Source organism: Canis lupus, chromosome 32 (assembly GCF_048164855.1).
Source record: "Canis lupus baileyi chromosome 32, mCanLup2.hap1, whole genome shotgun sequence".
NCBI classification, from domain to species: domain Eukaryota; kingdom Metazoa; phylum Chordata; class Mammalia; order Carnivora; family Canidae; genus Canis; species Canis lupus.
This window is the reverse complement of record NC_132869.1, coordinates 18,103,662-18,125,808: the sequence shown is the minus strand read 5'-3', so window position 1 is coordinate 18,125,808 and position 22,147 is coordinate 18,103,662. Positions and strand designations below refer to the sequence as shown.

The 22,147-nt window shown below is 38.0% G+C and overlaps 1 protein-coding gene across 3 annotated transcripts in view; it reads left to right on the top strand.

Moving 5' to 3' along the window:
* The window catches only part of FBN1 (fibrillin 1), a 222,963-nt gene that overhangs the window by 128,508 nt on the left and 72,308 nt on the right, over positions 1-22,147 (top strand). For all 3 annotated transcript variants that reach the window (XM_072808371.1, XM_072808372.1, XM_072808373.1), the window contains exons 14-26: positions 877-999; positions 4,183-4,305; positions 5,381-5,533; positions 9,148-9,201; positions 10,965-11,090; positions 13,701-13,826; positions 14,317-14,436; positions 14,644-14,781; positions 15,621-15,671; positions 17,257-17,382; positions 19,467-19,694; positions 21,415-21,540; positions 21,659-21,787. In XM_072808371.1, the coding sequence (XP_072664472.1) occupies positions 877-999; positions 4,183-4,305; positions 5,381-5,533; positions 9,148-9,201; positions 10,965-11,090; positions 13,701-13,826; positions 14,317-14,436; positions 14,644-14,781; positions 15,621-15,671; positions 17,257-17,382; positions 19,467-19,694; positions 21,415-21,540; positions 21,659-21,787 (1,623 nt within the window). The remainder of the gene's footprint in view (positions 1-876; positions 1,000-4,182; positions 4,306-5,380; positions 5,534-9,147; positions 9,202-10,964; positions 11,091-13,700; positions 13,827-14,316; positions 14,437-14,643; positions 14,782-15,620; positions 15,672-17,256; positions 17,383-19,466; positions 19,695-21,414; positions 21,541-21,658; positions 21,788-22,147) is intronic.

The window sequence follows — 22,147 nt, the reverse complement described above, 5'->3', positions numbered from 1 at the left end:
CAAAATTGTTCTTAGAAACATTTTTGGCAGAATATTATCTTAGTGATTCAATTCAAAGACTTAATGCCAGAATTCTCGGTTGGGATAGAATCCTGTTTAAAAAAAAGAAAAAATCATAAATTACATTGGTTTGACTAAAGCCTGTAAGTGAAAACACACTGTGTCTAGAAAAGCAAGTGCCTCCCAAGACAACTGTAGTATTAAATAAAATAAGGTATTGATGAATTTAAAGAAATAAACCTATGATCAAGGAGTTCTAAAGGTTAGCTAACGTGGCTATACTCCATAGAGTGTTGCATTTTAAAAATACATTTTTTCCTACCCCTATTTAAAACTTCAAACTTGAAGCTGTTCTCTGGTTTCTACTTTATAAAGAATCAGAAGGTGGTCTAAGTCTGTTTTAAGTTCCATCATTCTTGGTTTTGATTTTTGTTTTTATTTTTCAGTGTATTAGGGGTAATATCAGTGAAGTAAATAGAACTGTCAGACAGTTAACACACTTTTCAGTTTGCAAACTACTGTCTTTAAAGAAAAAGTCCTGGTAGCTTCCATACACATGAGGTTTTATATAAACGATTATATATGGATTTCATGTCTATACACATGTGTATATATGTGTGTATATATATACACATAAAATAAATTTAGCTCTGTAGTTTGCATGCACACGTCAAAAATTGAGAACATAAGAACACACATTTTATATGGCCCTTCTTCTTCTGTATGCTATAATTTGGAAGAAAATTAGCCTTAGACTATATAATTACAAGAAAATGGAAGAAAAGTGAAGAAAAAGAACTATGTTCATTCAGGTTGTCTTCTTTTGTAAGCTTGCTCTTCTGGGCATAAGGAAATGTATCTTTTTATATTTTTCAGATATGGATGAATGCAGCATAAGGAACATGTGCCTCAATGGAATGTGTATCAATGAAGATGGCAGTTTTAAATGTATTTGCAAACCTGGATTTCAGCTGGCATCAGACGGGCGTTATTGCAAAGGTTTGTGCTGTAAAACTCTAAGTTGTATTCTCCTCTTGTTTTTTCTCCCTTCTGTATCGCTTAGAGGTGCTTTGCCTCACTGAGTCTCCCCAGTTAAAGTGCTCCTAATTTGGTTTAGAAAATCTGTCTGGACCTCCTTCTTAAGGACAGCCATCCAGAGAGGTATGGTTTATGCTAAAGAGGCTGCTCTTATTGCAGAAAGGGTGTTAGGGGTCTCCTAAAGGAGAATGAAAGGGTACATAGCAAAGGAATGAGAGGCTGAAGTTGGTCCACTGATAGATGTGAGCATCTTTTCAAAGAAGCTGGATTCTTCCTTTTCCTTGCATTGGGGAATCACGGAAGTTAGGTTTTATGATGGCTGTCATTTGCTACCTCTTGCATCTTTACCTGGACAAACTATTGTAGATTCTTACTGCAGCAATCTCTTCTCTGTAATTTCCTCCAGATATCTTAAGAAACAAAGTTTCTTGTGGATGATTTATTTAGGCATTCTTAAGTCACATAAGCATAAAGGGAAATAGAATTGGGCAGCCCAGGTGGCTCAGCGGTTTAGCGCCGCCTTCAGCCCAGGGTGTGATCCTGGAGACCCGGGATTGAGTCCCACGTCAGGCTCCCTGCATGGAGCCTGCTTCTCCCTCTGCCTCTGTCTGTGCCTCTCTCTCTCTCTGTGTCTCTCATGAATAAATAAATACAATCTTTTTTAAAAAAAGGGAAATAGAATTAAGCAGAAGAGATTAAACTAAGAACCATTGTTTAGCTTGGTAGCTTTTGAAATAATCTCATTACTTCAGGTATGGAAACAAAAATGAGGATTTTTACTTGTGCTGTTGAAAACTGGGGTTCTAAAAAGAGTCATCGAGATAAATTTGCACTTAGTATGTCTTGCCTTATGTAGTCAGGGATGAGTGATTATTGCCCTTGGGTCCAAATTCTAAGTTGAAACCATACTTCTCAAGGAATCTTGTATCCAAACAGGCCCAGGAAATCTTGTAAAATACTGCACTCAAAGCCTTCTGCTCATAGTTTCAGATGGAGAAGTGCAGAGTGTCAAGCTGTTTGGTACTGAGAAAACAGAGTAAAGTCCTATGATGCCTTTTCTCCAGGTTCCCCTGGTAGACAGTTTTGGTAAAGGTGTTCACCAATAGATGAGGCTTCTTCTTCTTTCTTCTATGGAAGAAAGCCTTGTATGAAGTTGTTGGCAAGATGTGCATTTTTTTCTAGGCTTAAAAGAACTTCTATCCTTTGGTTGTTTACCTGTATCCTCCATGACCTTCACATCAGTGTCTCTTAATATCGTGCAACTCTGTCCTCTTAGTAAGAGAAAACATTTTGAGTTTTTAAAATTTGAAATAAGAAATAAGTTTCTATATTACTGAGCCCTGTGCGAGGAGGAACTTATTGTTTGGAAGACAAGATTAACACGTGGAAATATTCTACAATGTAAAACAGAATACAACTAAGTTCCAAATTGTGCAGGTTGAGTGCTATACAAGTGAAAAAGAAAGGGGAAGGAAATGATTGCTGGAATACTTGGAATTAGGCTTCCAAATAAAATAGCAGAAGGAAATGTGAAAGCCCCTTTGTGAGCAGACCTTTTGCAGGAACACACACTCTTGCCTATCCACAGGGCATACTGAGATTGACTTTGGTGCCTGTAGGCTGCTGGTGACCCAGGCCACTGCCTCTCAGCATTAAGTATGACCAACAGATAATGCTGATGTAATTATTTCAGAAGACCTTATGACCTCATAGATTAAACTAGGTTTTCCAACTGTTTGCAACCCATGAAAATAGACTTCAGACTAAAGAGAAAAGAAAGAAATTTCTTGTATGCCAAATTTTTCCTTTTCTGTAACTTTTCTCTTGACATCATTGGATAAGATTTTCTTTTAGTACTGAGTATTTAGTTCTGAGACCACAAAGATGTGACTGTTCAAAGCTAAAATAAACAATGCTAATTTAATCTCTATGGTTGACTAATCTGATAAACAGCATGGCCTCCCTGATCACTCTCTGAATATTGGGGCCACTCAAATTGAGTCATGTCCTTTAGATCTATGTTACAACTCTGTCCCCATTAAAAAGCCTTTGTGTCACTTTTCAGGCTATAGTTGTCACTGTATTACTGTATATCTCAACTTGAACAAAAAGGTGACCTGAATAACTGAACCAGTTTGAGTTCATGTATTTAAATATAACTGGTGCTTTAAAATACAATCTGTACACAGAATCTTGGACCATCCAAGCATATCTTGTGCCAGATAACACATGCTAAGTAAAATGTAGAGGTGTTTCAGTTTTCATTTGCCTTTTTAAGGTCAGAAAAAAAAGAAATAGTTGAATACACTAGGTATATATTATAAAAAGAGTTGTTAGAAAGTGACTTGCTTCTAAGTGTTAAATGTTTTCCAAAACACAATTTTGGTACCATTTCTACTTTCTCATATTGAAGGGGGAAAATATTTGCTATTATTAGCATATGCCCAATAAAGTCTTTTACCAGACCTCCCTAAGCATATACATACAATACTGTAATGTATCTGTAATACTTAGGAAAGATTTTTCTTTGCTGGGTTCCAGTTGCTTACAGTGCTGTTGTTGGCCAGAAGTGGTCATCAAAATATTCTATATTCATTTTCCATTTCTTTTCTATAATGTTCCATCAGGGTTTTAGTTCTATATCTCTTAATGCCACACTAGTCATCTCAGAGAGTTTAGGCATGAGTGATATTGGAATGGACCCCAGTCTGAGTATTGGATGCCAAATGGAGAAGCTTCCTGCCCAGGTCAAAGTTGCAGTCTATTATCAAGCTAGATTTCTCACAGTCCTGGAAGAATTGCCGTGTGAAATGTTCCATAAGACCCTTTGTCTGTTAGCTGTCACTTTTCTTCTTCCAATTCTGTTTTTGCCTTCTTGATTCTTATTTTGGATAAAAAGATCTCAGGAGGATATTATTGAAATAGCTTTCTCTGTGGTAAAAAAAAAAAATGCTCAGTGTAGTTTGTCAATTTTTGTTACTATTTTCTCAAAGGACAATGAAATGTGTCTCATTGAGCTTTGATTGTTGATGCTGCATATTACTTTCCATCTTCCCCATTTTCAAGTGTTGTAAAAGAATTATAAACATGTGATGGTCTCATATAAACATCACTATTTTTAATACGTGCTTTTCCCCACCACAGATATTAATGAGTGTGAAACACCTGGGATCTGCATGAATGGACGCTGTGTCAACACTGATGGCTCCTACAGATGTGAATGCTTTCCTGGACTGGCTGTGGGTCTCGATGGTCGTGTGTGTGTTGGTAAGATAAAGCTATGACTAGATAAGACACGTGGTAGAGATCCACACTCTGTCGACCACTAAATCCCGCCAATAACAAATGCACTCTACTGTAACGGATAGGACAGAATTAATATTTGTGGGGGAACAAACCAACAGTATCAGTTTTCTTCTTGCATAAATTTAATATTAATCTAAGAGGTAGAAAGATGAGCTGAGATAAATGAAAACCAAGGGAATCCCCACCTCTCTTTCCCCTTTTTCTTTTCTAATCATATAGATGTACTTAATTTTCACCAACTCTCCTTTGTTGATAATAGTTATGGAAATTGGCCTGTATATGCTCATTATCTCATAGTGGACATTTTCATATAGGAAATTGAATGTCCGAAGGGAAATCTAGAAGGCAAAGGAGGATACAGATAATCAAGAACTTTATGTAATATTTTTATGTCTTTGCATGAATTTTGAAATTTATTGAGAAATAGATATTAATTTTATCCAAATTATTTTTAGAAAAGGCAGTCAGTAAACACTTGAATTGGGAGTGGGTTGGGCATGGCTGGAAACTCCCTCTCTGGTGGTAAAGATGACACTACTTAGTAGAGCAATGTCTATTAACTTGTATAATGAAACTTTTATAGATTAAATTTCCTCCATTTTGAAAGTACATCTAATTCAAACATTCAGTAATTGCATGTTTATTTTGAGATAGGCCACACTTCTAAGAAAGATCTTATTTATCATGGGATGAGGGTTACTGGTCATCCATCATTCATTTAACTTGTATTGCCCTTGTCTGCAGAAGTTTGAGGAAGACAAAATGAATAAGATAGAATCTCAGGATAGAATCTCACAGTTGAGTAAACCATTGGTAGTCCCTAGAAAACTGAGAGTCTGGCAATTGGTTTCCAGTTCTTGGAAGCTGAATGTAGTGTGTTTTATTTTGTCTTTTTCTTTTGAAACCTAAGACCAGAGGCATTTTCTGTGAGTTAGAACAGGGACGATGGCTAAATAAAGCCAGCTTCACCTTTGACCTGGAGAGTTCTCATCTGTTTGAAGTGATAGTGTGATGACAGTTGCTTCTTTCTGTTTAGACACACACATGCGGAGCACATGCTATGGTGGATATAAGAGAGGCCAGTGTGTCAAACCGTTGTTTGGTGCCGTTACTAAATCTGAATGCTGTTGTGCCAGCACTGAGTATGCTTTTGGGGAACCTTGCCAACCATGTCCTGCACAAAATTCAGGTATGTGGTGTCATGAGGATGCCCTCGTACTACCAGCCTTCTGCCACCATCTACAATCTTTGCGTCTATAAAAGTCACAGGGAAAGATTATATTATGTTCTCCAGATATATCATTTACCTTCCTGGGGTCTTGGCAGGGTTACCCAGGGTCTGATCACACGTTTTTCACCCAATCCCAATAATCTTTGGGAACAGGCAGCATGTTTAGAACCTCCATCCTAACTCTTCCACCTTAGTAATAGTCACGCTCTTTGGAATTCATGCAACTTGCCTTGTTTTCTAAAGTAGTTTCACAGTGTTTGCATTTTGCAGTAACTATTATAAAAGCAGAATTTTACAGAGTGTAAAAGTAAATAATTTTCAGATTACCTGAATATTTCCAACTTTTTTCCAAAAGGCCATGTGAGAATTTTGTTCAAATCCCTCATGTTGATTTAAGTGTGCTTCTCCTAAATGATTTTATTCAACCCTAGGGAAAAAGTATTTTTCTCAGTTTGAAGTGACATGGTATAATGAAAAGAAAACTGGTTGGTGAGTCAGAATTCTTCCCAGCCATGGGCAGACAAATTACTTAATCGGGGGGTTTAGTTCTTTGTAAATTTTTGTTTATTTAGGAGTTTTGCTCACCTACTTTCAAAAGGACCGGAGATGGCTTACAATAGTAAACAACTATAAAATAGAATAATATGGAAAAGGGATCCTTAGTTTTCTCATCTACAAAATGGATTATTTAGGTAATCCAGAAGATCCTCTCCAGTTATAAATTATTTCTGTCTGTAAGGCAAAAATAGTTTATTGAAACTAAAGCAATAAACTGTCAACATTTGGAAACTTGGCAGTTTCCTTTCAATGTTCTAAAATAGATCCAATATTGAAAATGTGTAGCTCTGATTGGTTGGTTTAAATCTAAGATCCAGTTAGTTCATTTCTGGCCTAGATACAATCAATTAAAAATTAACTCACAATTTTTAAACATTTGCCATTTTGAAAATAATATTTTAAATTAGAGAGTTAGAGATTAAAATATGAGAAGTTAGAGAAAGTTAAATGGAAGACTTTAAAAGAAATGAAGGAATGCCAGTTAAAGAAGAAAGCCTTATTCTGGCTGATTTCTTCACAAATTGCCATTTTATTACCAATCAGTTCAATTCATGCTCACAATAATACTTCAATTACACACCATAAAATACAATCTTATTCAACAAAGATACCTCCATGTAACTTTATAGTTGTATATCGTTAATACTGTCCTTTTGTAAGTTACTTTAACTTTTCAAAGTACTTCTCTTACATACTTTGAATTTATAAGATGAATGAGTATCATGAAAACTGAGTATAGGTGATTTGTTTACATCTTCAGTAAGTGGAAGAACCAGAACTTAGAATCCAGGACCTTTGGTGCATATAGTTCTTTGCTTTTGCATTTTCCTCTGGACCCAGTACGTGTCCAAAGAATTCTCATGATACCTAGGGAAATGAAGTAATATTATAAAAAGATGACTAAAAGAGACCAGATTTCTTCAAGCAATGAAGCTTAAGGAGGGTTAAATTTGAAGCCCAGCCCCACTAGCTTCTGTTTTATTTTTATTTTTTTTTTATTTTTTATTTTTTAGCTTCTGTTTTATATTTGAATGTACTTGCACAGAAAAGGTCCACATGTGGAAGTGCTTTCCCTCAGTTTGGTTTCTCCACCTCTTTGGTAGATGAAAATGCCAGATCATGAAGGATCTGAGCATAGAATATCCCTTATTTCAGGAGAAAGGGGATATTTTAAAAGGTACTTAAAATATCTAAAAGTTTCCTTCTTTAGTCAATTTAATGAGAAACTCCAACCAGATCACATCTAAAGTCCATCTTTGTGTCCTGGAAGGAAGCCAAGGAAGCTATATATGAAGATATTTCTCACTGGCTGCTGCATGTTTATTTCTTATAGGAATCAGTCAGTTAAATCCACAGAAGTATAAGTATTAGGAATCTTCTCATATGTCCACATACGGTTGTCTCTGTGGCACAACACCAAATTGGCTCAGCAGCACGTACCACTTATTAAATGCATGAACTGTGTGAGGAGCCATGTGGAGCACTTTACATGTTCTCTTGTGACATCCATAGAACTGTCATGTGAGTTGGGTATCCTTGTCTCCAGTGTGTAGAAGAGGAAACTAACAAAGAGAAACGGCTTGCTCCTAAATAAGCATTGTCCTCAGCGTTCAAACCAGTGCTGACCTGAATTGACTGACTGCAGAGGATAGTCTAATATCAGATCCTACTCAAATGGAAAAGAGCAGTGACAATAATTTGCTTCCATTTAGGCCAAGCATCAGTTAATTTAGCACTAATTGTGAAACTGCTCTTTGCAAAACTGGCATGATATTGTTTTTCTTATTCTGTTACTTACAGTATTTTGAAAGTGTTTTAATTAATCACTGACATGAGAGAATAATGACATGGCATTTCTTTTGGCTATGACACGGCAATTCTTTTGGCCTCCAGTCCCAGGCTTTCAAACACACAATGGCAGCTACCTTCCCAAAGGAAGGTCCCATTTAGCTGGATTTAAAAATTAAGGAATTTCACCAATTCTCTCAAATTGACGTTTGCATGAAGGCAGAGGCTCTGAAGGGTTCAACCTTCATTTTAAAAAAATTCTGTGTAACTCATTTGCATCCACTGTCATCAGGAACAGTTTTCTAGCACTCAGAAGTTCAGGAGCTATTTGCTTCAGCAGTGAGGTGTGGTTGGCCTCTATAAAGAGGCCGTCCCTAATAGCTGTTCTCCTACCACTTCAGCACAAATGATTTGCATTTGACCGTGATCAGACTCCGTGGTTGCCGGAAACTGTGGGCAACTAAGAGGACACTTTGTTTTCCTTGGATAATGTATGCTTCCAGTTAGTTCTCCATTTACATCATTCACTCTTATGTTCATCTAAGTATTGTTGGAACTGTATGTGAAACATTGCATCAGTTTTAGGAAATAGAAATCTGATTCCATCAGAATTTGGGAGCATATTCTGCACACCTCAGTTTCTTGGTAAGACCTCAGTTTTAACATTATGCAATACTTTGCCTATGGATTTATCAGAGAGGATGAATTTAACATTCCAATGAGTGTGAGTTTTAAAAATATACTTAAATACAAGTGCAGAGAGAAATGAGAAAATGTTAAGTACTTGATTGTACTAAAAAAAAAAAAAAAAAAAAAAAAACTCCAACAGTTCACACTAAGAAGCAAAATTATTCCCAAGATAGTGGGAGAAGGTTTTATTAACAGTTAAGAAACCACATTTTAACAGGCACATTTCACTGTAAGTGTAAAGTGTTCCCCAGTGAACGAAATCAAATTATAGGAAAAACACCTTTTCCAAAAGCGCTTTGCACAAGGAATTACTGTAACTTGCTTATGTCCTTCAAAGTCGTTTTCCACAGTGATGCAGAGCCTTTCAAATGGGAGCCTGGGATACCAGTGACTCCCTTGGGAGATGCCTCCTTTTTCTGTTACCACTTTCTTTCGGTTCCACTCACTTAGGAGGAAATGATGTGTGCAAAGCCAAGCACAGGATCGACCTCTTCTACAAACAAAGGAATCATTTACTATCTGTTAATTTATTGCAGCGGAATATCAGGCACTCTGCAGCAGTGGGCCAGGAATGACATCAGCAGGCAGTGGTAAGGACTGGTTTGGAATTCACTTCCTTCAGCATGTGCAGAAGCAGCAGTGGTGGGCCCTCCTCTGGGTTTCCAGTTGGTCCCTTTACATGCAGACTGAGGAGGTCTGACCTCTTCTCTGGTCATCACTGCATGATGTACCTGGAACACCTAGAAGCCCCCAGGGGCAGAGCAACTGTGGTACACTGGGTCCTGGGATTGCTGGGTTGAGGTGTGGGGCTTGATACTGAATAGTTGGGTGTTCTCCCAGGGTGATTGATGGGAGGACTGCAGATTAAATACAATGAGTGTGGTCTCTCATTCATGAGAAGAGACAGTCTGGTCCCCCTTTGGCTCTTCCACCATCAAGTGCAGTTCAGGGTTATGGGCTCAGTTGAATTATTAGACATTCACATTTGAATAATTTATTGACTATCAAGTGTTCAGTCAGTATAAGATGTCAATAGGGGGATCCCTGGGTGGCGCAGTGGTTTGGCACCTGCCTTTGGCCCAGGGCGCGATCCTGGAGACCCGGGATCGAATCCCACATCGGGCTACCGGTGCATGGAGCCTGCTTCTCAATCTGCCTATGTCTCTGCCTCTCTCTCTCTCTCTGTGACTATCATAAATAAAATAAAAATTTAAAAAAAAAAGATGTCAATAGGGAGCTATCTTATATTTTGTAGCAAGCAGAGATAGCAATTAACTGAGTGGGAAGAAGATGAAATATTTCAGTAGACGGGTTAGAACTAGAGAAATATCTGTACCATGAAAGAATTAAAGTTAAAAGGGAGAATTAGAATGAGGGTAAAAACAGGTGACAGGAAAGATGAAGGGATTATTTTATTAATATAAAACTAAATAGTTCAACTCAGGACAGGTCTGAAAAAAAGTAGACCTCATGATTCATTTCATCATTATATGTGGATGAAGGTAGAGAGGAGATATTTGAGGGAAAGAGGAGTAGTAAAGAAATTTATAATGAATAAAGAGTGAGTGGGGAATAAATAAAGTTGTGATAGGGACCTGGAGAAGGAAAATCATGTCAACCTTGACTTATAGAAGATTTGAGACTAGCCATTCACTGATTGTCATCTGCATCACTCTTGACTAGAGAGCTCTCCTCAGTCTGTAGGCACACAGAAGAGGGAGGACTTAGCCTCATCTGGGCTGAGCAGCAGAGGGGTTTCCAGAACAGGTGATGTTTGAGTGTGCTTTGAACCAAAGAATAGGCCTGGTTCCAAACACTCCCCACAAAGAGCAAAAGGACATTGTATGTTCATGGAAGAACGAGAAATTTAAAGTAAATAGAGTTAATATTTTAACTTAATCTTGATTATTGAACCTACAAAAGTTTGAACCATGAGAGTGACACAGTCATCTTGTTTTTTAAGCTAAGTCTGATGGCACTGTGGAAGGTACACCAAAGAGGCTGGGCTGGTGGCAGGGAGACCAGCGGGAGGGACTGGGGCTCTGTGGTGATCCACTTTTCCATCTTGATGTTTGAGTCAGAAGACCAGGGGTTTTCCTTCAGCCTGATTAAAGATTGGTAATCTTGTAGTTTGAGCTCAAATGCCAAGTTCTTCTCTAGGACTGGTGGAAGGAAGATGTGAGTCAGAACATCTTGTAGTGAGAAACAGTGATCAAGTTTCCTCATCAAAGTGAAACTTTATTTTCACTAGGTTCTAACGTTGTTACATTTATTGTAATGTTATTTTCTTTGGTAGTTCTTTGATGTTAAATTTAGAATGTTATTGATACTGAACTTTTTTCTGGTGGTGCAGATATAAATGAATGTGCGTTAGATCCGGATATCTGTCCAAACGGAATTTGTGAAAATCTCCGTGGGACCTACAAATGCATATGCAATTCAGGATATGAAGTGGATCCATCTGGGAAGAACTGTGTTGGTAAGAAGTTTTACCTGTTTCCTAAGACATCTCACACATCATGCATTGCTTCTTTGTTGCTTTGAGGAAACTGCTTTCAGTAGATGAAGGGCCTGGGCAAATGGATGGCCTTCACTTTGGGTGTCAGCATGGCACATACATGCCTTGATTAACTAAAATTTACATACCTGAATCCTGAAAATTTATAAGTAGTCATGTGTCATGTTCACTCCAAAAAAGAGAAGCTCCTTAGATGTATACAAAATACAGATTGTGAGCCATTTCTTATGTGTCTACAAAGATAGCCCTATTTTTACCGAGAGAAACAACTCTTTTCCCAACCACTTTATTAGATTTAATCAAAGAAAACCCAGTTTATTTTCAGTAATACCTGTTCTCTGTTAAGTTTAGCAAACACCATATATTTTTTAAAGATTTTATTTATTGGGACATCTGGGTGACTCAGCGGTTGAGGGTCTGCCTTCCACCCAGGGCATGATCCTGGAGTCCCAGGATCGAGTTCCACATTGGGTCCCTGCATGGAGCCTGCTTCTCCCTTTGCCTGTGTCTCTGCCTCTCTCTCTTTGTGTCTCTCATGAATGAATAAATAAAATCTTTTAAAAAGATTAATATTGTATATATTTATTTGAGAGAGAGAGAGAGGGAACAAGCAGGAGTGGTGGTGGTGATGGCAAGGGGGGTGGGGAACAGAGGGAAAGGGAGAAGCAGGCTCTCCACTGAGCAGTAAGTCCCATGATGCAGGTATCTATCGCAGAATTCCAGGATCATGACCTGAGCCCAAGGCAGATGCTTAGCCAATTGAGCCACCTAGGTGCCCCAAGAAAACACCACATTTTGATGCTCTAATAAAATCTTAATGAAAGTACCAGCCAGTAACTATAAAAAAACAAAAACTTTGGGAATAAAATGGTCAATATGGGCACCATTATTTTTTTTTTTAACTTTTTCCAGTTGCCTAGACTAGTATTTTCTGAAATCTACTATCTATTCTATGGTGCAGTGACATACTACTGCAGATTTCCTGAAGTTCAGCTTCTAACACCAGAATATTCAAATTTATGGGAATATGCGAGAGTATACCAAAAGCAAAATGTAAGACGGTGTATCTTTTTGATTTGAAAGCAAAACAAATTTTACATAAAAAATAGTTTCATGAAGAAGGGAGAAAATTAATCAGTTTTAATAAGTATAAAAACGGGGCCTCAAATATACTTTTAACTCTCTAAAAGCCATTTAGGGTTTAGGTGTTAGAACTTATTCTCTCCTGCCATAAGTGGTATTTTAGTTGCAGGGTTTGAAAAGTACTGCCATACGGTAGTCAGTCATTGGAACATGTAATAATTCTGAGATGCTGCAGATTGAAATAAACACAAATGTCTTTGTTTTCATTCTTTCAACACATAATCGAGCAAGTATTAACTACTCCTCAGGTGCTGGACTCAACTATTGCCTAGACAGCCATAGTTGCTATATGTTCTGACTCAAGAAAAGAAAGTTCCTTCTCCTATTTGTCCCTGGGTAACAAGCAATTTTACTTGCCATGGCTCCTTACTTTACCATTGCAAATCTGGTGTTGAGGAGCTTGCCGAAATACTTAGATCCCTCCCAAGAGACTTGTTACCTCTGATTAGACAGACAATACTTTAACCTTAAAAGGATTAAGATTAAATTACATCATATAGAACTTCATTCCTTTGGACAGGGAAAAATGGCCATGTCAATTAAATATTTTGAAAAAGTTTACTATTTTGAACTATTAAAACGTGACCATCTCTGATATATCCATGAGTTTTCCTCTGTCTTCTTGTCATCGTGCAATTCTTTTCAAAGCTCCTCCAACCTAATTGTGTATTTCTGTCTCCTTTCAGGAATCTTTGTACACCAGAAAGTACTCTAGTTCGTTATAGTCCTTTTAATGTATTACAGAAGGCCTCATTCACATTTGATTCTTTTATACTTTACCATTTCTTCTTTTTCTTTTCTTTTTTTCATAGCTTCTTCTCCTACAAAATTCTGTGTTTCTATGGACATTGTGAGATCAGTATTAAAACAATATGTGCACCTTTACTCTAGACTCTATGTGTGGCTCTGTGTACAAAGACTCTATGTGTTTCTCTGTCTGTATACAAAGAAAAGAGAATGATTCTAGAGATAGAATGGAGAGGAAAGATAACTCTAGATGTCCTGAAACAAACCCTCTATCGCTTTGCCCCTTCTGGCTCTCTGAACACCTGAGTCATTTCTGCAGGTCACCTATGCTCACATGTTCCTGCCTTCTCTTCTTCCCTGTACTTCCACTATTCACCATAAATAATTTTTCTTTTTGTCTTCTGTCGAACTGCTTGAAGGACAGAACATGGCGAGAATACAGTCCCTCTTGTACAATGTAGAGTTCTAGAATTTTGCAGGTTGAAGTAAAGAGGTTCAATAGGTTGAACTCCTATTTTCCTCAAATTAGGTTAGTTAGGCAAAAACCAATGTTAGAGGAATTTTGCCTCTTTGCTTGAGTTAATCATATCATTGGACCTTAAATACTTAACCTAAAAAAGCATGAGAAGTTGCGTGCAAGGGAATGTGCTCCACTTAAGTTCATGTTTATTGGTTTTCCAGATATTAATGAATGTGTATTGAACAGTCTGCTTTGTGATAATGGACAATGTAGAAACACTCCTGGAAGTTTTGTCTGTACCTGTCCCAAGGGATTTATCTACAAACCTGACCTAAAAACCTGTGAAGGTAATCTGTGTTTTTATTCTTACACTGTGTACTTTATTGTCTTTCAGTATGCCAGTGAAAAACCATGAGAATAAGTTAGAGTCACCTCTATTTTAGACAATTACGTCATTGTAATTGAGATTCTGTGGTCCTAAATGACACCTGTATGCACTTTGTAGGCTACTGATGGTACTTACTTACAGTTGCCATTTTATTTGCCATCATTTAAAAGATGAAGAAAATATCACACTAAAGTTAGTAATTTGGATATCACATCTAATGTTTGCTCCAGATTTTCTGAATAAAAAGATTCAGCTGTATGCCAGATTCTGTGCTTAAGAGATATGCTCAACCATTATTTTTGACATTCCATCTAGTCTAGAAAAGAACTTCCTAGGTCAGCTTTACTATCTAATAAAGAATATATGGTAGCAACTGAGGCCAGAGTTTAAATATTCTTTCATGCCCAAGACTACTCTTTAGCAGTAATGTGGAGCTGTTTTTGTTTTAGACATCGACGAATGTGAATCAAGTCCTTGCATTAATGGAGTCTGCAAGAACAGCCCGGGCTCTTTTATTTGTGAATGTTCTTCCGAAAGTACCCTGGATCCAACAAAAACCATCTGCATAGGTATTTATCCTGCTGATCAGCATTGTATTTAATGTTCACTTTTAGTGCAAAAGAGTTTATTGCAAAGAATTTAAATATGGATGAACAAAATTATAAATGACCACTATCACTTGTTTCACATGTCATTCATGCTGTAATTCCAATGCACATTTGCTTTTTTTATATAGATTCTGTTATCTATTAACGTCATCTCCCACCTCCCTGCAGAAACCATCAAGGGCACTTGCTGGCAGACTGTCATCGATGGGCGGTGTGAGATCAACATCAATGGAGCTACCTTAAAGTCCCAGTGCTGTTCCTCTCTTGGTGCTGCCTGGGGGAGCCCTTGTACCCTATGCCAAGTCGGTAAGAGAGTTGGACCCATTCCACTGGTCACTTGCTTAGAAACTGGAAACCCAGTACTTTGTTCATTTAGATATACCTAGGAATTCTAGATTTAGTTCTTATGACCTCTGTGAAACGTATTGCTGAAGAGGAAATTAAGAGAAGTGTCAAGGACAGTAATTTTGGGTTATTTTCTACCACCCGCACTGTAATGTGGTTACTTAGTGTTGCTTTCCTAGATCAGGAATTCCAATGGGTTCTCTTGGAAACTCATAATTAGGGGTCTTGAGGTTTTTACAGGCACAGATTATCTTCCAAAAAATGTATTGATGTTCTTTACATTCAGGACTTAACTTCTAAATCTGTTGCAAAGCTGAGGTCTGAGATCCTTGCTGATGATTTTATTGATTCAGTGTTCAGATATATAAATGTGTGGATTTAAATAATGTGAATGCTGCATGGCGGGAGATCTTCGAATTCTAAAGTTTATTTTCCATGTTCATGTTCTAGGAGTCATATATTGTGATTCCTGTTTTAGAGCTGATAGCAAAAAAGAAGTCTAGCCAAGTTCCTTCTTAGTCATCACCTTAGCATGATCTTTAGGGGATCTTTGGGTCTTTCAGGACCTCTCAGAGGAATTGAGCTTAATTCAAGGAGACATTTCATCCTCTTCCTCCTCCTCCTTCTTCTTCATCTATGCAATCTCAGAAACACTTTGTTATCTTAGACTTATTCATAGCAACAAAATCTAATTCATGCCCAGGTCCTCTTTTGGATTTCTTATACTATGTGATAAAGAGTCAGGATATTGTTATCTCAAATTTGTTTTTTGTTTTTGTTTTTGTTTGTTTGCTTTACAGATCCCATATGTGGCAAGGGCTACTCAAGAATTAAAGGAACACAGTGTGAAGGTATATTTATGCCTATTTATAAACCATAAATTTCTGTGTGCCTGAAGAATGCTTGTGTGAACTTGGACTGGATAAAGTTGTCATGTAACTTCCCAGTGAGAAATATGCAGCAGAGAGGAAAATAATGAGAACTGCAGAACATAACAGATGTTAATTTCACAAGCATATATATGCTGTTGCCAGTGTTGGATCACTCTGGCCACAGGGCAGGGTGACTGAGAATGGTTTAGGCTGACCATGGTTTTGAGTGACTTCACTTTCAAAATACTATCAGGAAGAGAAAAATGGAAGTTTTCGATGAGGCTATAAAATTTGCATTTTTTTTCTTGGTTTGTCCTGGTGTGTGTGTGTTTGTTTGTTTCATGGTCATGGATGACCTTTAGAAGGACATACTCTATTGTCTCTTTTTTGAAAGCTTACATGGATTCTCTCCAGTTTATTGTGATTCTTTCTCACGGAGTCCCAGATAGACGTAGGTCAGGGTGACTAACACAACCTGACATGACACGGCAGCTGAAAAATTTTAAAAACAGCAATTAGTCCCATATGTGGAATGAAATGAAGTTTTTTTTTTTCCCTGCTAAAATAAAGAGAAACACTACAACCCCCACCCAAAGTTTTGTTCCAAATGATGACTGAATCCTTTGGCCTTTCTCTGGTCCAGACCCACTGTTAATAACTTATCTGACCTCAGCAGCACATTTTGGTGTACAAGTGGCCAGAACAAAAAAACCCAAAAAGGTAAATTTCCCACTTCCCACTTATCTCTCTCACAAGGAAAGACTTAAAATATTTTTTTTATACCATCCCCAGCTTAAAAAGTTATTTTTTCTGAACAGAGACACAGTATGGCATTGGGAAGTGCTTTTCTTTGAATTAACTTGATGGTGAGTATTTATCCAAATTATGTGCAGGGAACACACTACTTTCTATTAAACAAACTGGGAAGGACTGGTACATTTGAGATGTTTGGGTAAATGGTGAATGAATGAACATGAGCATCTTTTGACTCTCCCTAACTCAAGCTGGGACCACCAAGGCTTAGACAGAACAGTCTGAGACTGTTGCTGAGCTAGAACTAGTCATACACTTTCTGGGGACATCTCAACATTTCTTAAAAGACATTCTCTTGACTGACCCCACATATTTATTTCTCAGTGGGATTTTTGTCTTCAAGCGATTTCTTCTTTGCTAGTTTGAAAGATGAGATTTCTGTTTCTCTATCTATTTTGGATATCTGATCTCATAAAGCTAGTTATGTGGCTCCTGGGGGCCTTACCTGAGATGTCCATAGTACCCAGAGCTGTCCCCAAGAACTCACACCAATTCCCAGCCTCTATAATTAAAAAATTACTCCCTCAGACTAATGGAGAAACTCCTATCTTTAGTAAAAGGTGGACTCAGTCTGGTTGCAATTCAAAGTTCCTAGAAATTCTACATGAACTATTTGGAGACAAACTAGTTTTATGAACTTATTTGGTTCAAAATGACCTTTTCTGTTGTGAGAATAATTATGACTCCATGAATGAAATAAAGTAGAATGATGTTATACAGATATTTTAACTTTATTTTTTTTCCTTCATAGATATAAATGAGTGTGAAGTATTTCCAGGAGTATGCAAAAATGGTGTATGTGTTAACTCTGAGGGATCATTTAAATGTCAGTGTCCCAATGGGATGACTTTGGATGCCACAGGAAGGATCTGCCTAGGTAAATCCTGAACTCATTACTTTTCTAATGGTCATTTCTTAAAGATTTAAAAACTCAGTTAATAAGATAAAGCTGAATATTTGGTTCCAAGTACAGAAACACACATCCCAAATTCAGCATTTCCATTAGGATTCATAGTGGTTTCCTTGATAAATAGCCTTCCTCCTCAAGCTCTTCATTTATTCTTTATAAAAAGAGGCTGGAACATGTTAGTGAAGAGAAACTTTAGTTTCTTACTGATGTGTAACTATTCCTTAAATCATTATCATCACAATCATTATTCCAGAACTCTTAAACCTGCCTCTATATGCCACCAACTATATGGTATAAAGTGAATGGTGGGAAGAACAATTTTGCTTGATTAGAAACTGTAACCCATACCCACTAGGCATGTCCTGTCATTGACCAGATGGACAAGTCATCTCAGGAAACCCTTGTGGGTGTGAGTGAAGAGTACCAGATTCCTGAATAGTGAACCTGAAGGTGCCCAGGCCACTGTCACTTCTAATCATGGTGGGATTCTTCATGCCAACTGTTAGAGCCCAAGTGGCATTGATATCGAAGAGACTGGACTCTGAGTTCTCAGAAAGTTGTCCTGTGCGTTCTTAGTGGCAGGAGGTCTGAGATCCCACAGTATGTGTGTGGCATCTGGCAAACTTATTCTGAAGCTACTTCAAGGCTTCTAACTGCCAGGAATATGTCTCTTGGATCACTTGTTTTTGAGTCCATGGCTCAGGTACATTGTATATCTGAAACCATATTCTCTGAAGGTCATCCTGAGTGAAGGACCACCATAGATGGTTTAAAAGAGTGGTATGAGGTTAAGGGATTTGGATCATGTATGAATCAGAACTAACAAACCTTTAAACGTAGAGCTTTATATGGCTTATAAACATAAGCAATATGGAATAGAAAAGCTGGAATCCAGAGGCTAGAGTCTTTTCATGGCCGTGGATGTCCGTTAATCTCATTTTGAGTCTGCTTTTTTGTGTAGGAGGAATTGACACTTAATGAGAGCCTTCTTTCAGGTTCTTCAGTTCAAAGATGTTTCAGTGTTTAATTTAGAAATCATTTAAAAAGTATCCGTACATCATATTGGAGACAACCTGAATGTAAGTTTGCCCAGAAGGCTTCAGAAGCTTTCTAACATTAAAGAAAGTTCAGGCACGTAGGTGAATGATTAATGACCACATTGTGAAGGAGAGAGGGAAGATAATGCCTAAGGTTTCAATTACACTTTACAGTTTCTAGATACACAGTCTCATCTGAGCTTCATAGAACGCTTTCAGAGATGGGTGCAACATCATTTTATGGATGTGGAAATTCAGGGTCAAGGTTAATAATTTCTAAAACAAGCAACTTCTTAGTTGCAGAACAGCACTACATTCCAGATATCTTGACATCTGGTATATCACTTCTCTTCCTCACAATTCCACAAAATTGGGGTTGGGGCTGGATGTATCCCATGTGTACCCAGAAGAATATACATGTAAGCACATGTAGAGGTGAAAGAAATACTTGAGAAGAGGAGTGAATGACTTTGCTTTGTTGATTTTCCTCTTCAATATTGAGTAGGGCAGTTTCATTTTGGAATTTAACATTACACTTCTCCAAAAAAGAAATGGATGTCAGGGAAAAGTGTGGGAGCTAGTTTAGATGTTCTCCACTGATAAAGAGTTCAGTTTCTTTTTAGCTAGAGAGGAGATTCCAAGGCATTATGGAATGCATCGTATTGGTAGTAAGCATGTCTTACAGAGAAAACATCTCCCAAAAGAGCACTGTGGGATTTCTCAGAATACTGTTCTTTATGTAGAATTATCAGAAAAGGCCTAAAATTGAAAGGAAAGTTTCCAGAAATAGGAGGTGCAAATAAATATGAGCTGCCAAAGAAAAGAAAGTATTTTATTAGGTGGGAATATTCATCAGAAAGCCTGGACTCCTTTTGAGGAAAATAATTAATTCCAGCCAATAAGTACATAGCAAATTATTATGTGTATTGTACTTTGTCTAACACAACGGGTTGACAGTTTGGGGTGGTGAAAACAGGGTAGCTCTCCTTAGCCTCCCTGTGTTCCGTCTGGCAGATATCCGCCTGGAAACCTGCTTCCTGAGGTATGAGGATGAGGAATGCACTCTGCCCGTTGCTGGCCGCCACCGCATGGACGCCTGTTGCTGCTCCGTTGGGGCAGCCTGGGGTACTGAGGAATGCGAGGAGTGTCCTGTGAGAAACACGCCTGAGTACGAGGAGCTCTGTCCCAGAGGGCCCGGATTCGCCACAAAAGAAATTACCAATGGAAAACCTTTCTTCAAAGGTACGATGGTTTCAGTGGCTGGTTGCTCTTCTTTTTAAACCAGCAGGATGTTCTGCAAAGAGGAGAATAACAGTGAATATCATCAATGTGGTCATCCCCTGGTCATCTCTGCAGACATTCCTCACTTTCTGAGTTACATTCAGCAAATGTTCACTCTGGAGCGGGTTTTCTTTTCCCACCTTTCAGGACTTCCTGAGGTTACTTGCCCCCCCGCCCCCCTTACCCCCCACCCCCGCCTATTAACCATTTATGAAGTGTTAAAGTAGATTTTAAAACTACCCTAAGCCAAATATCAACAAAAAGGAAATTTTCTTGGGGAATTTTTATTCTGTCTGCTAAAGCCATAAAACTTGACCTCTTCCCTGATTATTTAATCCAGGTCACTGCAGTTCACCTGAGTATACCGTAGTGGAGGTGAATGGCATGACAGACCCAGGGGCAGATCCTCTTTGTCCAAAAACAGTGAAAGTCATTCTTATGGCAAGCACATTTCAGTGACTTATGATATTTCAAACATTATTTCAGTTTATTATGCTATAATCTAAAATTTGTATAAAAAATGAGAAGTTATAGATCTAATTCCAAAATTGATTTAACTTTTTATGCACAAGGATACAGAACTTGTTTACTTTAGCATGTGGAAAAATCATGACTGGTTTCCCAGAATTCCAATTTTTCAGAGAGGCCCAGCGTTTGTTCCTGGTATAGATTTTTGTCTTGGTTGCCATTGTGTCTGGGCCTAGTTATTATACTTCATAACTAAATCGACTTATAAAAATGGGAAATGAGTATATGAATATTGCTTAATTATCCTTATATAAATGTGTAAAAATAACTTTTAGTACTGAGTGTTTAATCCAAGAAGCCCTAGGGGTTGAAATTCACTCTAGAGAGACAGTTTCTAGATGATCTTCTTAAATGTCTCCTAAGTAAATTCAAAGGAATTTGAATGATTTGCTTCCAAAGGCTGTGGCACTGCATTGCCACAGAAAGACATGTTCTTGAAATTTAATCTGCTAGTTCTGTCTTTCATGACATTTTATAGAAATGAACTTGTATTTCTTGAGCTTTAGGTCTTGCTTTAGAAAGGCTCCTGAAGGAGATCTTTCACCCATTATATATACAGTCTCCTACTGTACAAGAAACTCTTTTCATTATATTAATGAAACCTTAATATTAATTGAGAAAATATTTTTAAATTATATACACATTTGAGAAAATATTTTAATAGCATACACTTATTTACAAATCATTTCAATTATAAATAACATCTTTTTTTGAAATTCTTATATTGTAGACGCATCCAAGAAAGCATACATGGATATCTCATTTCACTATACTCTTGGTTGGTTGACACGGACTTTTTTTTTGTCAGTCATCTACTGTGTGCTTTGGGAATAGATGCTAGTGGCTTAGAATATTTATTCATTCATTTGGCAAATACTTAAGTATTTGGTATATATCAGGCAGTGTGCTGGGCTCTAGAAGTCCGAATAAACACACCGTCTACTTCCCTAATAAACTTTCTAAAATGTAGAAGTTTAAAAGTCTAGAAATGTTTACAAAGTCATAGTTCTCATGGATCATCACACATTCTTTAAAATGCATATTGCCAAGACCTTAAATCAAGACCTTTCAACTCTCTGGGTTTAAAATAGAGGCATTGAGAACTCCTAACAGGATGCTTAGGAACTTTCTGCATGTTTTATTTTTCTTGAAGATATCAACGAATGCAAGATGATTCCCAGCCTCTGTACCCACGGCAAATGCAGAAACACCATTGGCAGCTTTAAGTGCAGGTGTGACAGTGGCTTTGCTCTTGACTCTGAAGAAAGGAATTGCACAGGTCAGTGAAGGGCTTCCCTTTGCAGAACGCCCTTTAGAACTCTTCACCTTTACCACATTGCCACAAGAATGAAAGCTCTCCTGTTACTCATGTGTTGCCACTTACTGCTTGCATTCAGACATCGATGAATGCCGAATCTCCCCTGACCTCTGCGGCCGAGGCCAGTGCGTGAACACCCCAGGGGACTTCGAATGCAAGTGTGACGAAGGCTATGAAAGCGGATTCATGATGATGAAGAACTGCATGGGTAAGTGTGTGACCATCTGATCCTATTACACAGGTAATAAGGGATTCCCCGAAGCTTTGATGACTCAGAGCCTCCCTCCCAGCTTCTCCCTGCCCACCCCCCAGCCCCCCTGCATGGGTCTCCTGACCAGTGTGTCTGGAATCAGTCTGTGGCAGAGGGAGACTGACGTGTGGAAAGCATGAGGGACTTCTTGCCATGGGTTGGCGGGTGGCCTAGGACATTAGTTATGGGTCCCAGAGAAGTGAGTTTAACACCTGGAAGAGACACCCCAGGGAAGAGAAACGATTCGAGCATTAGCTATATTCAAAGTGACATTATAGGGTTTCTATCCAATATTTCTAGAAAAAGAGCTTGATTAAG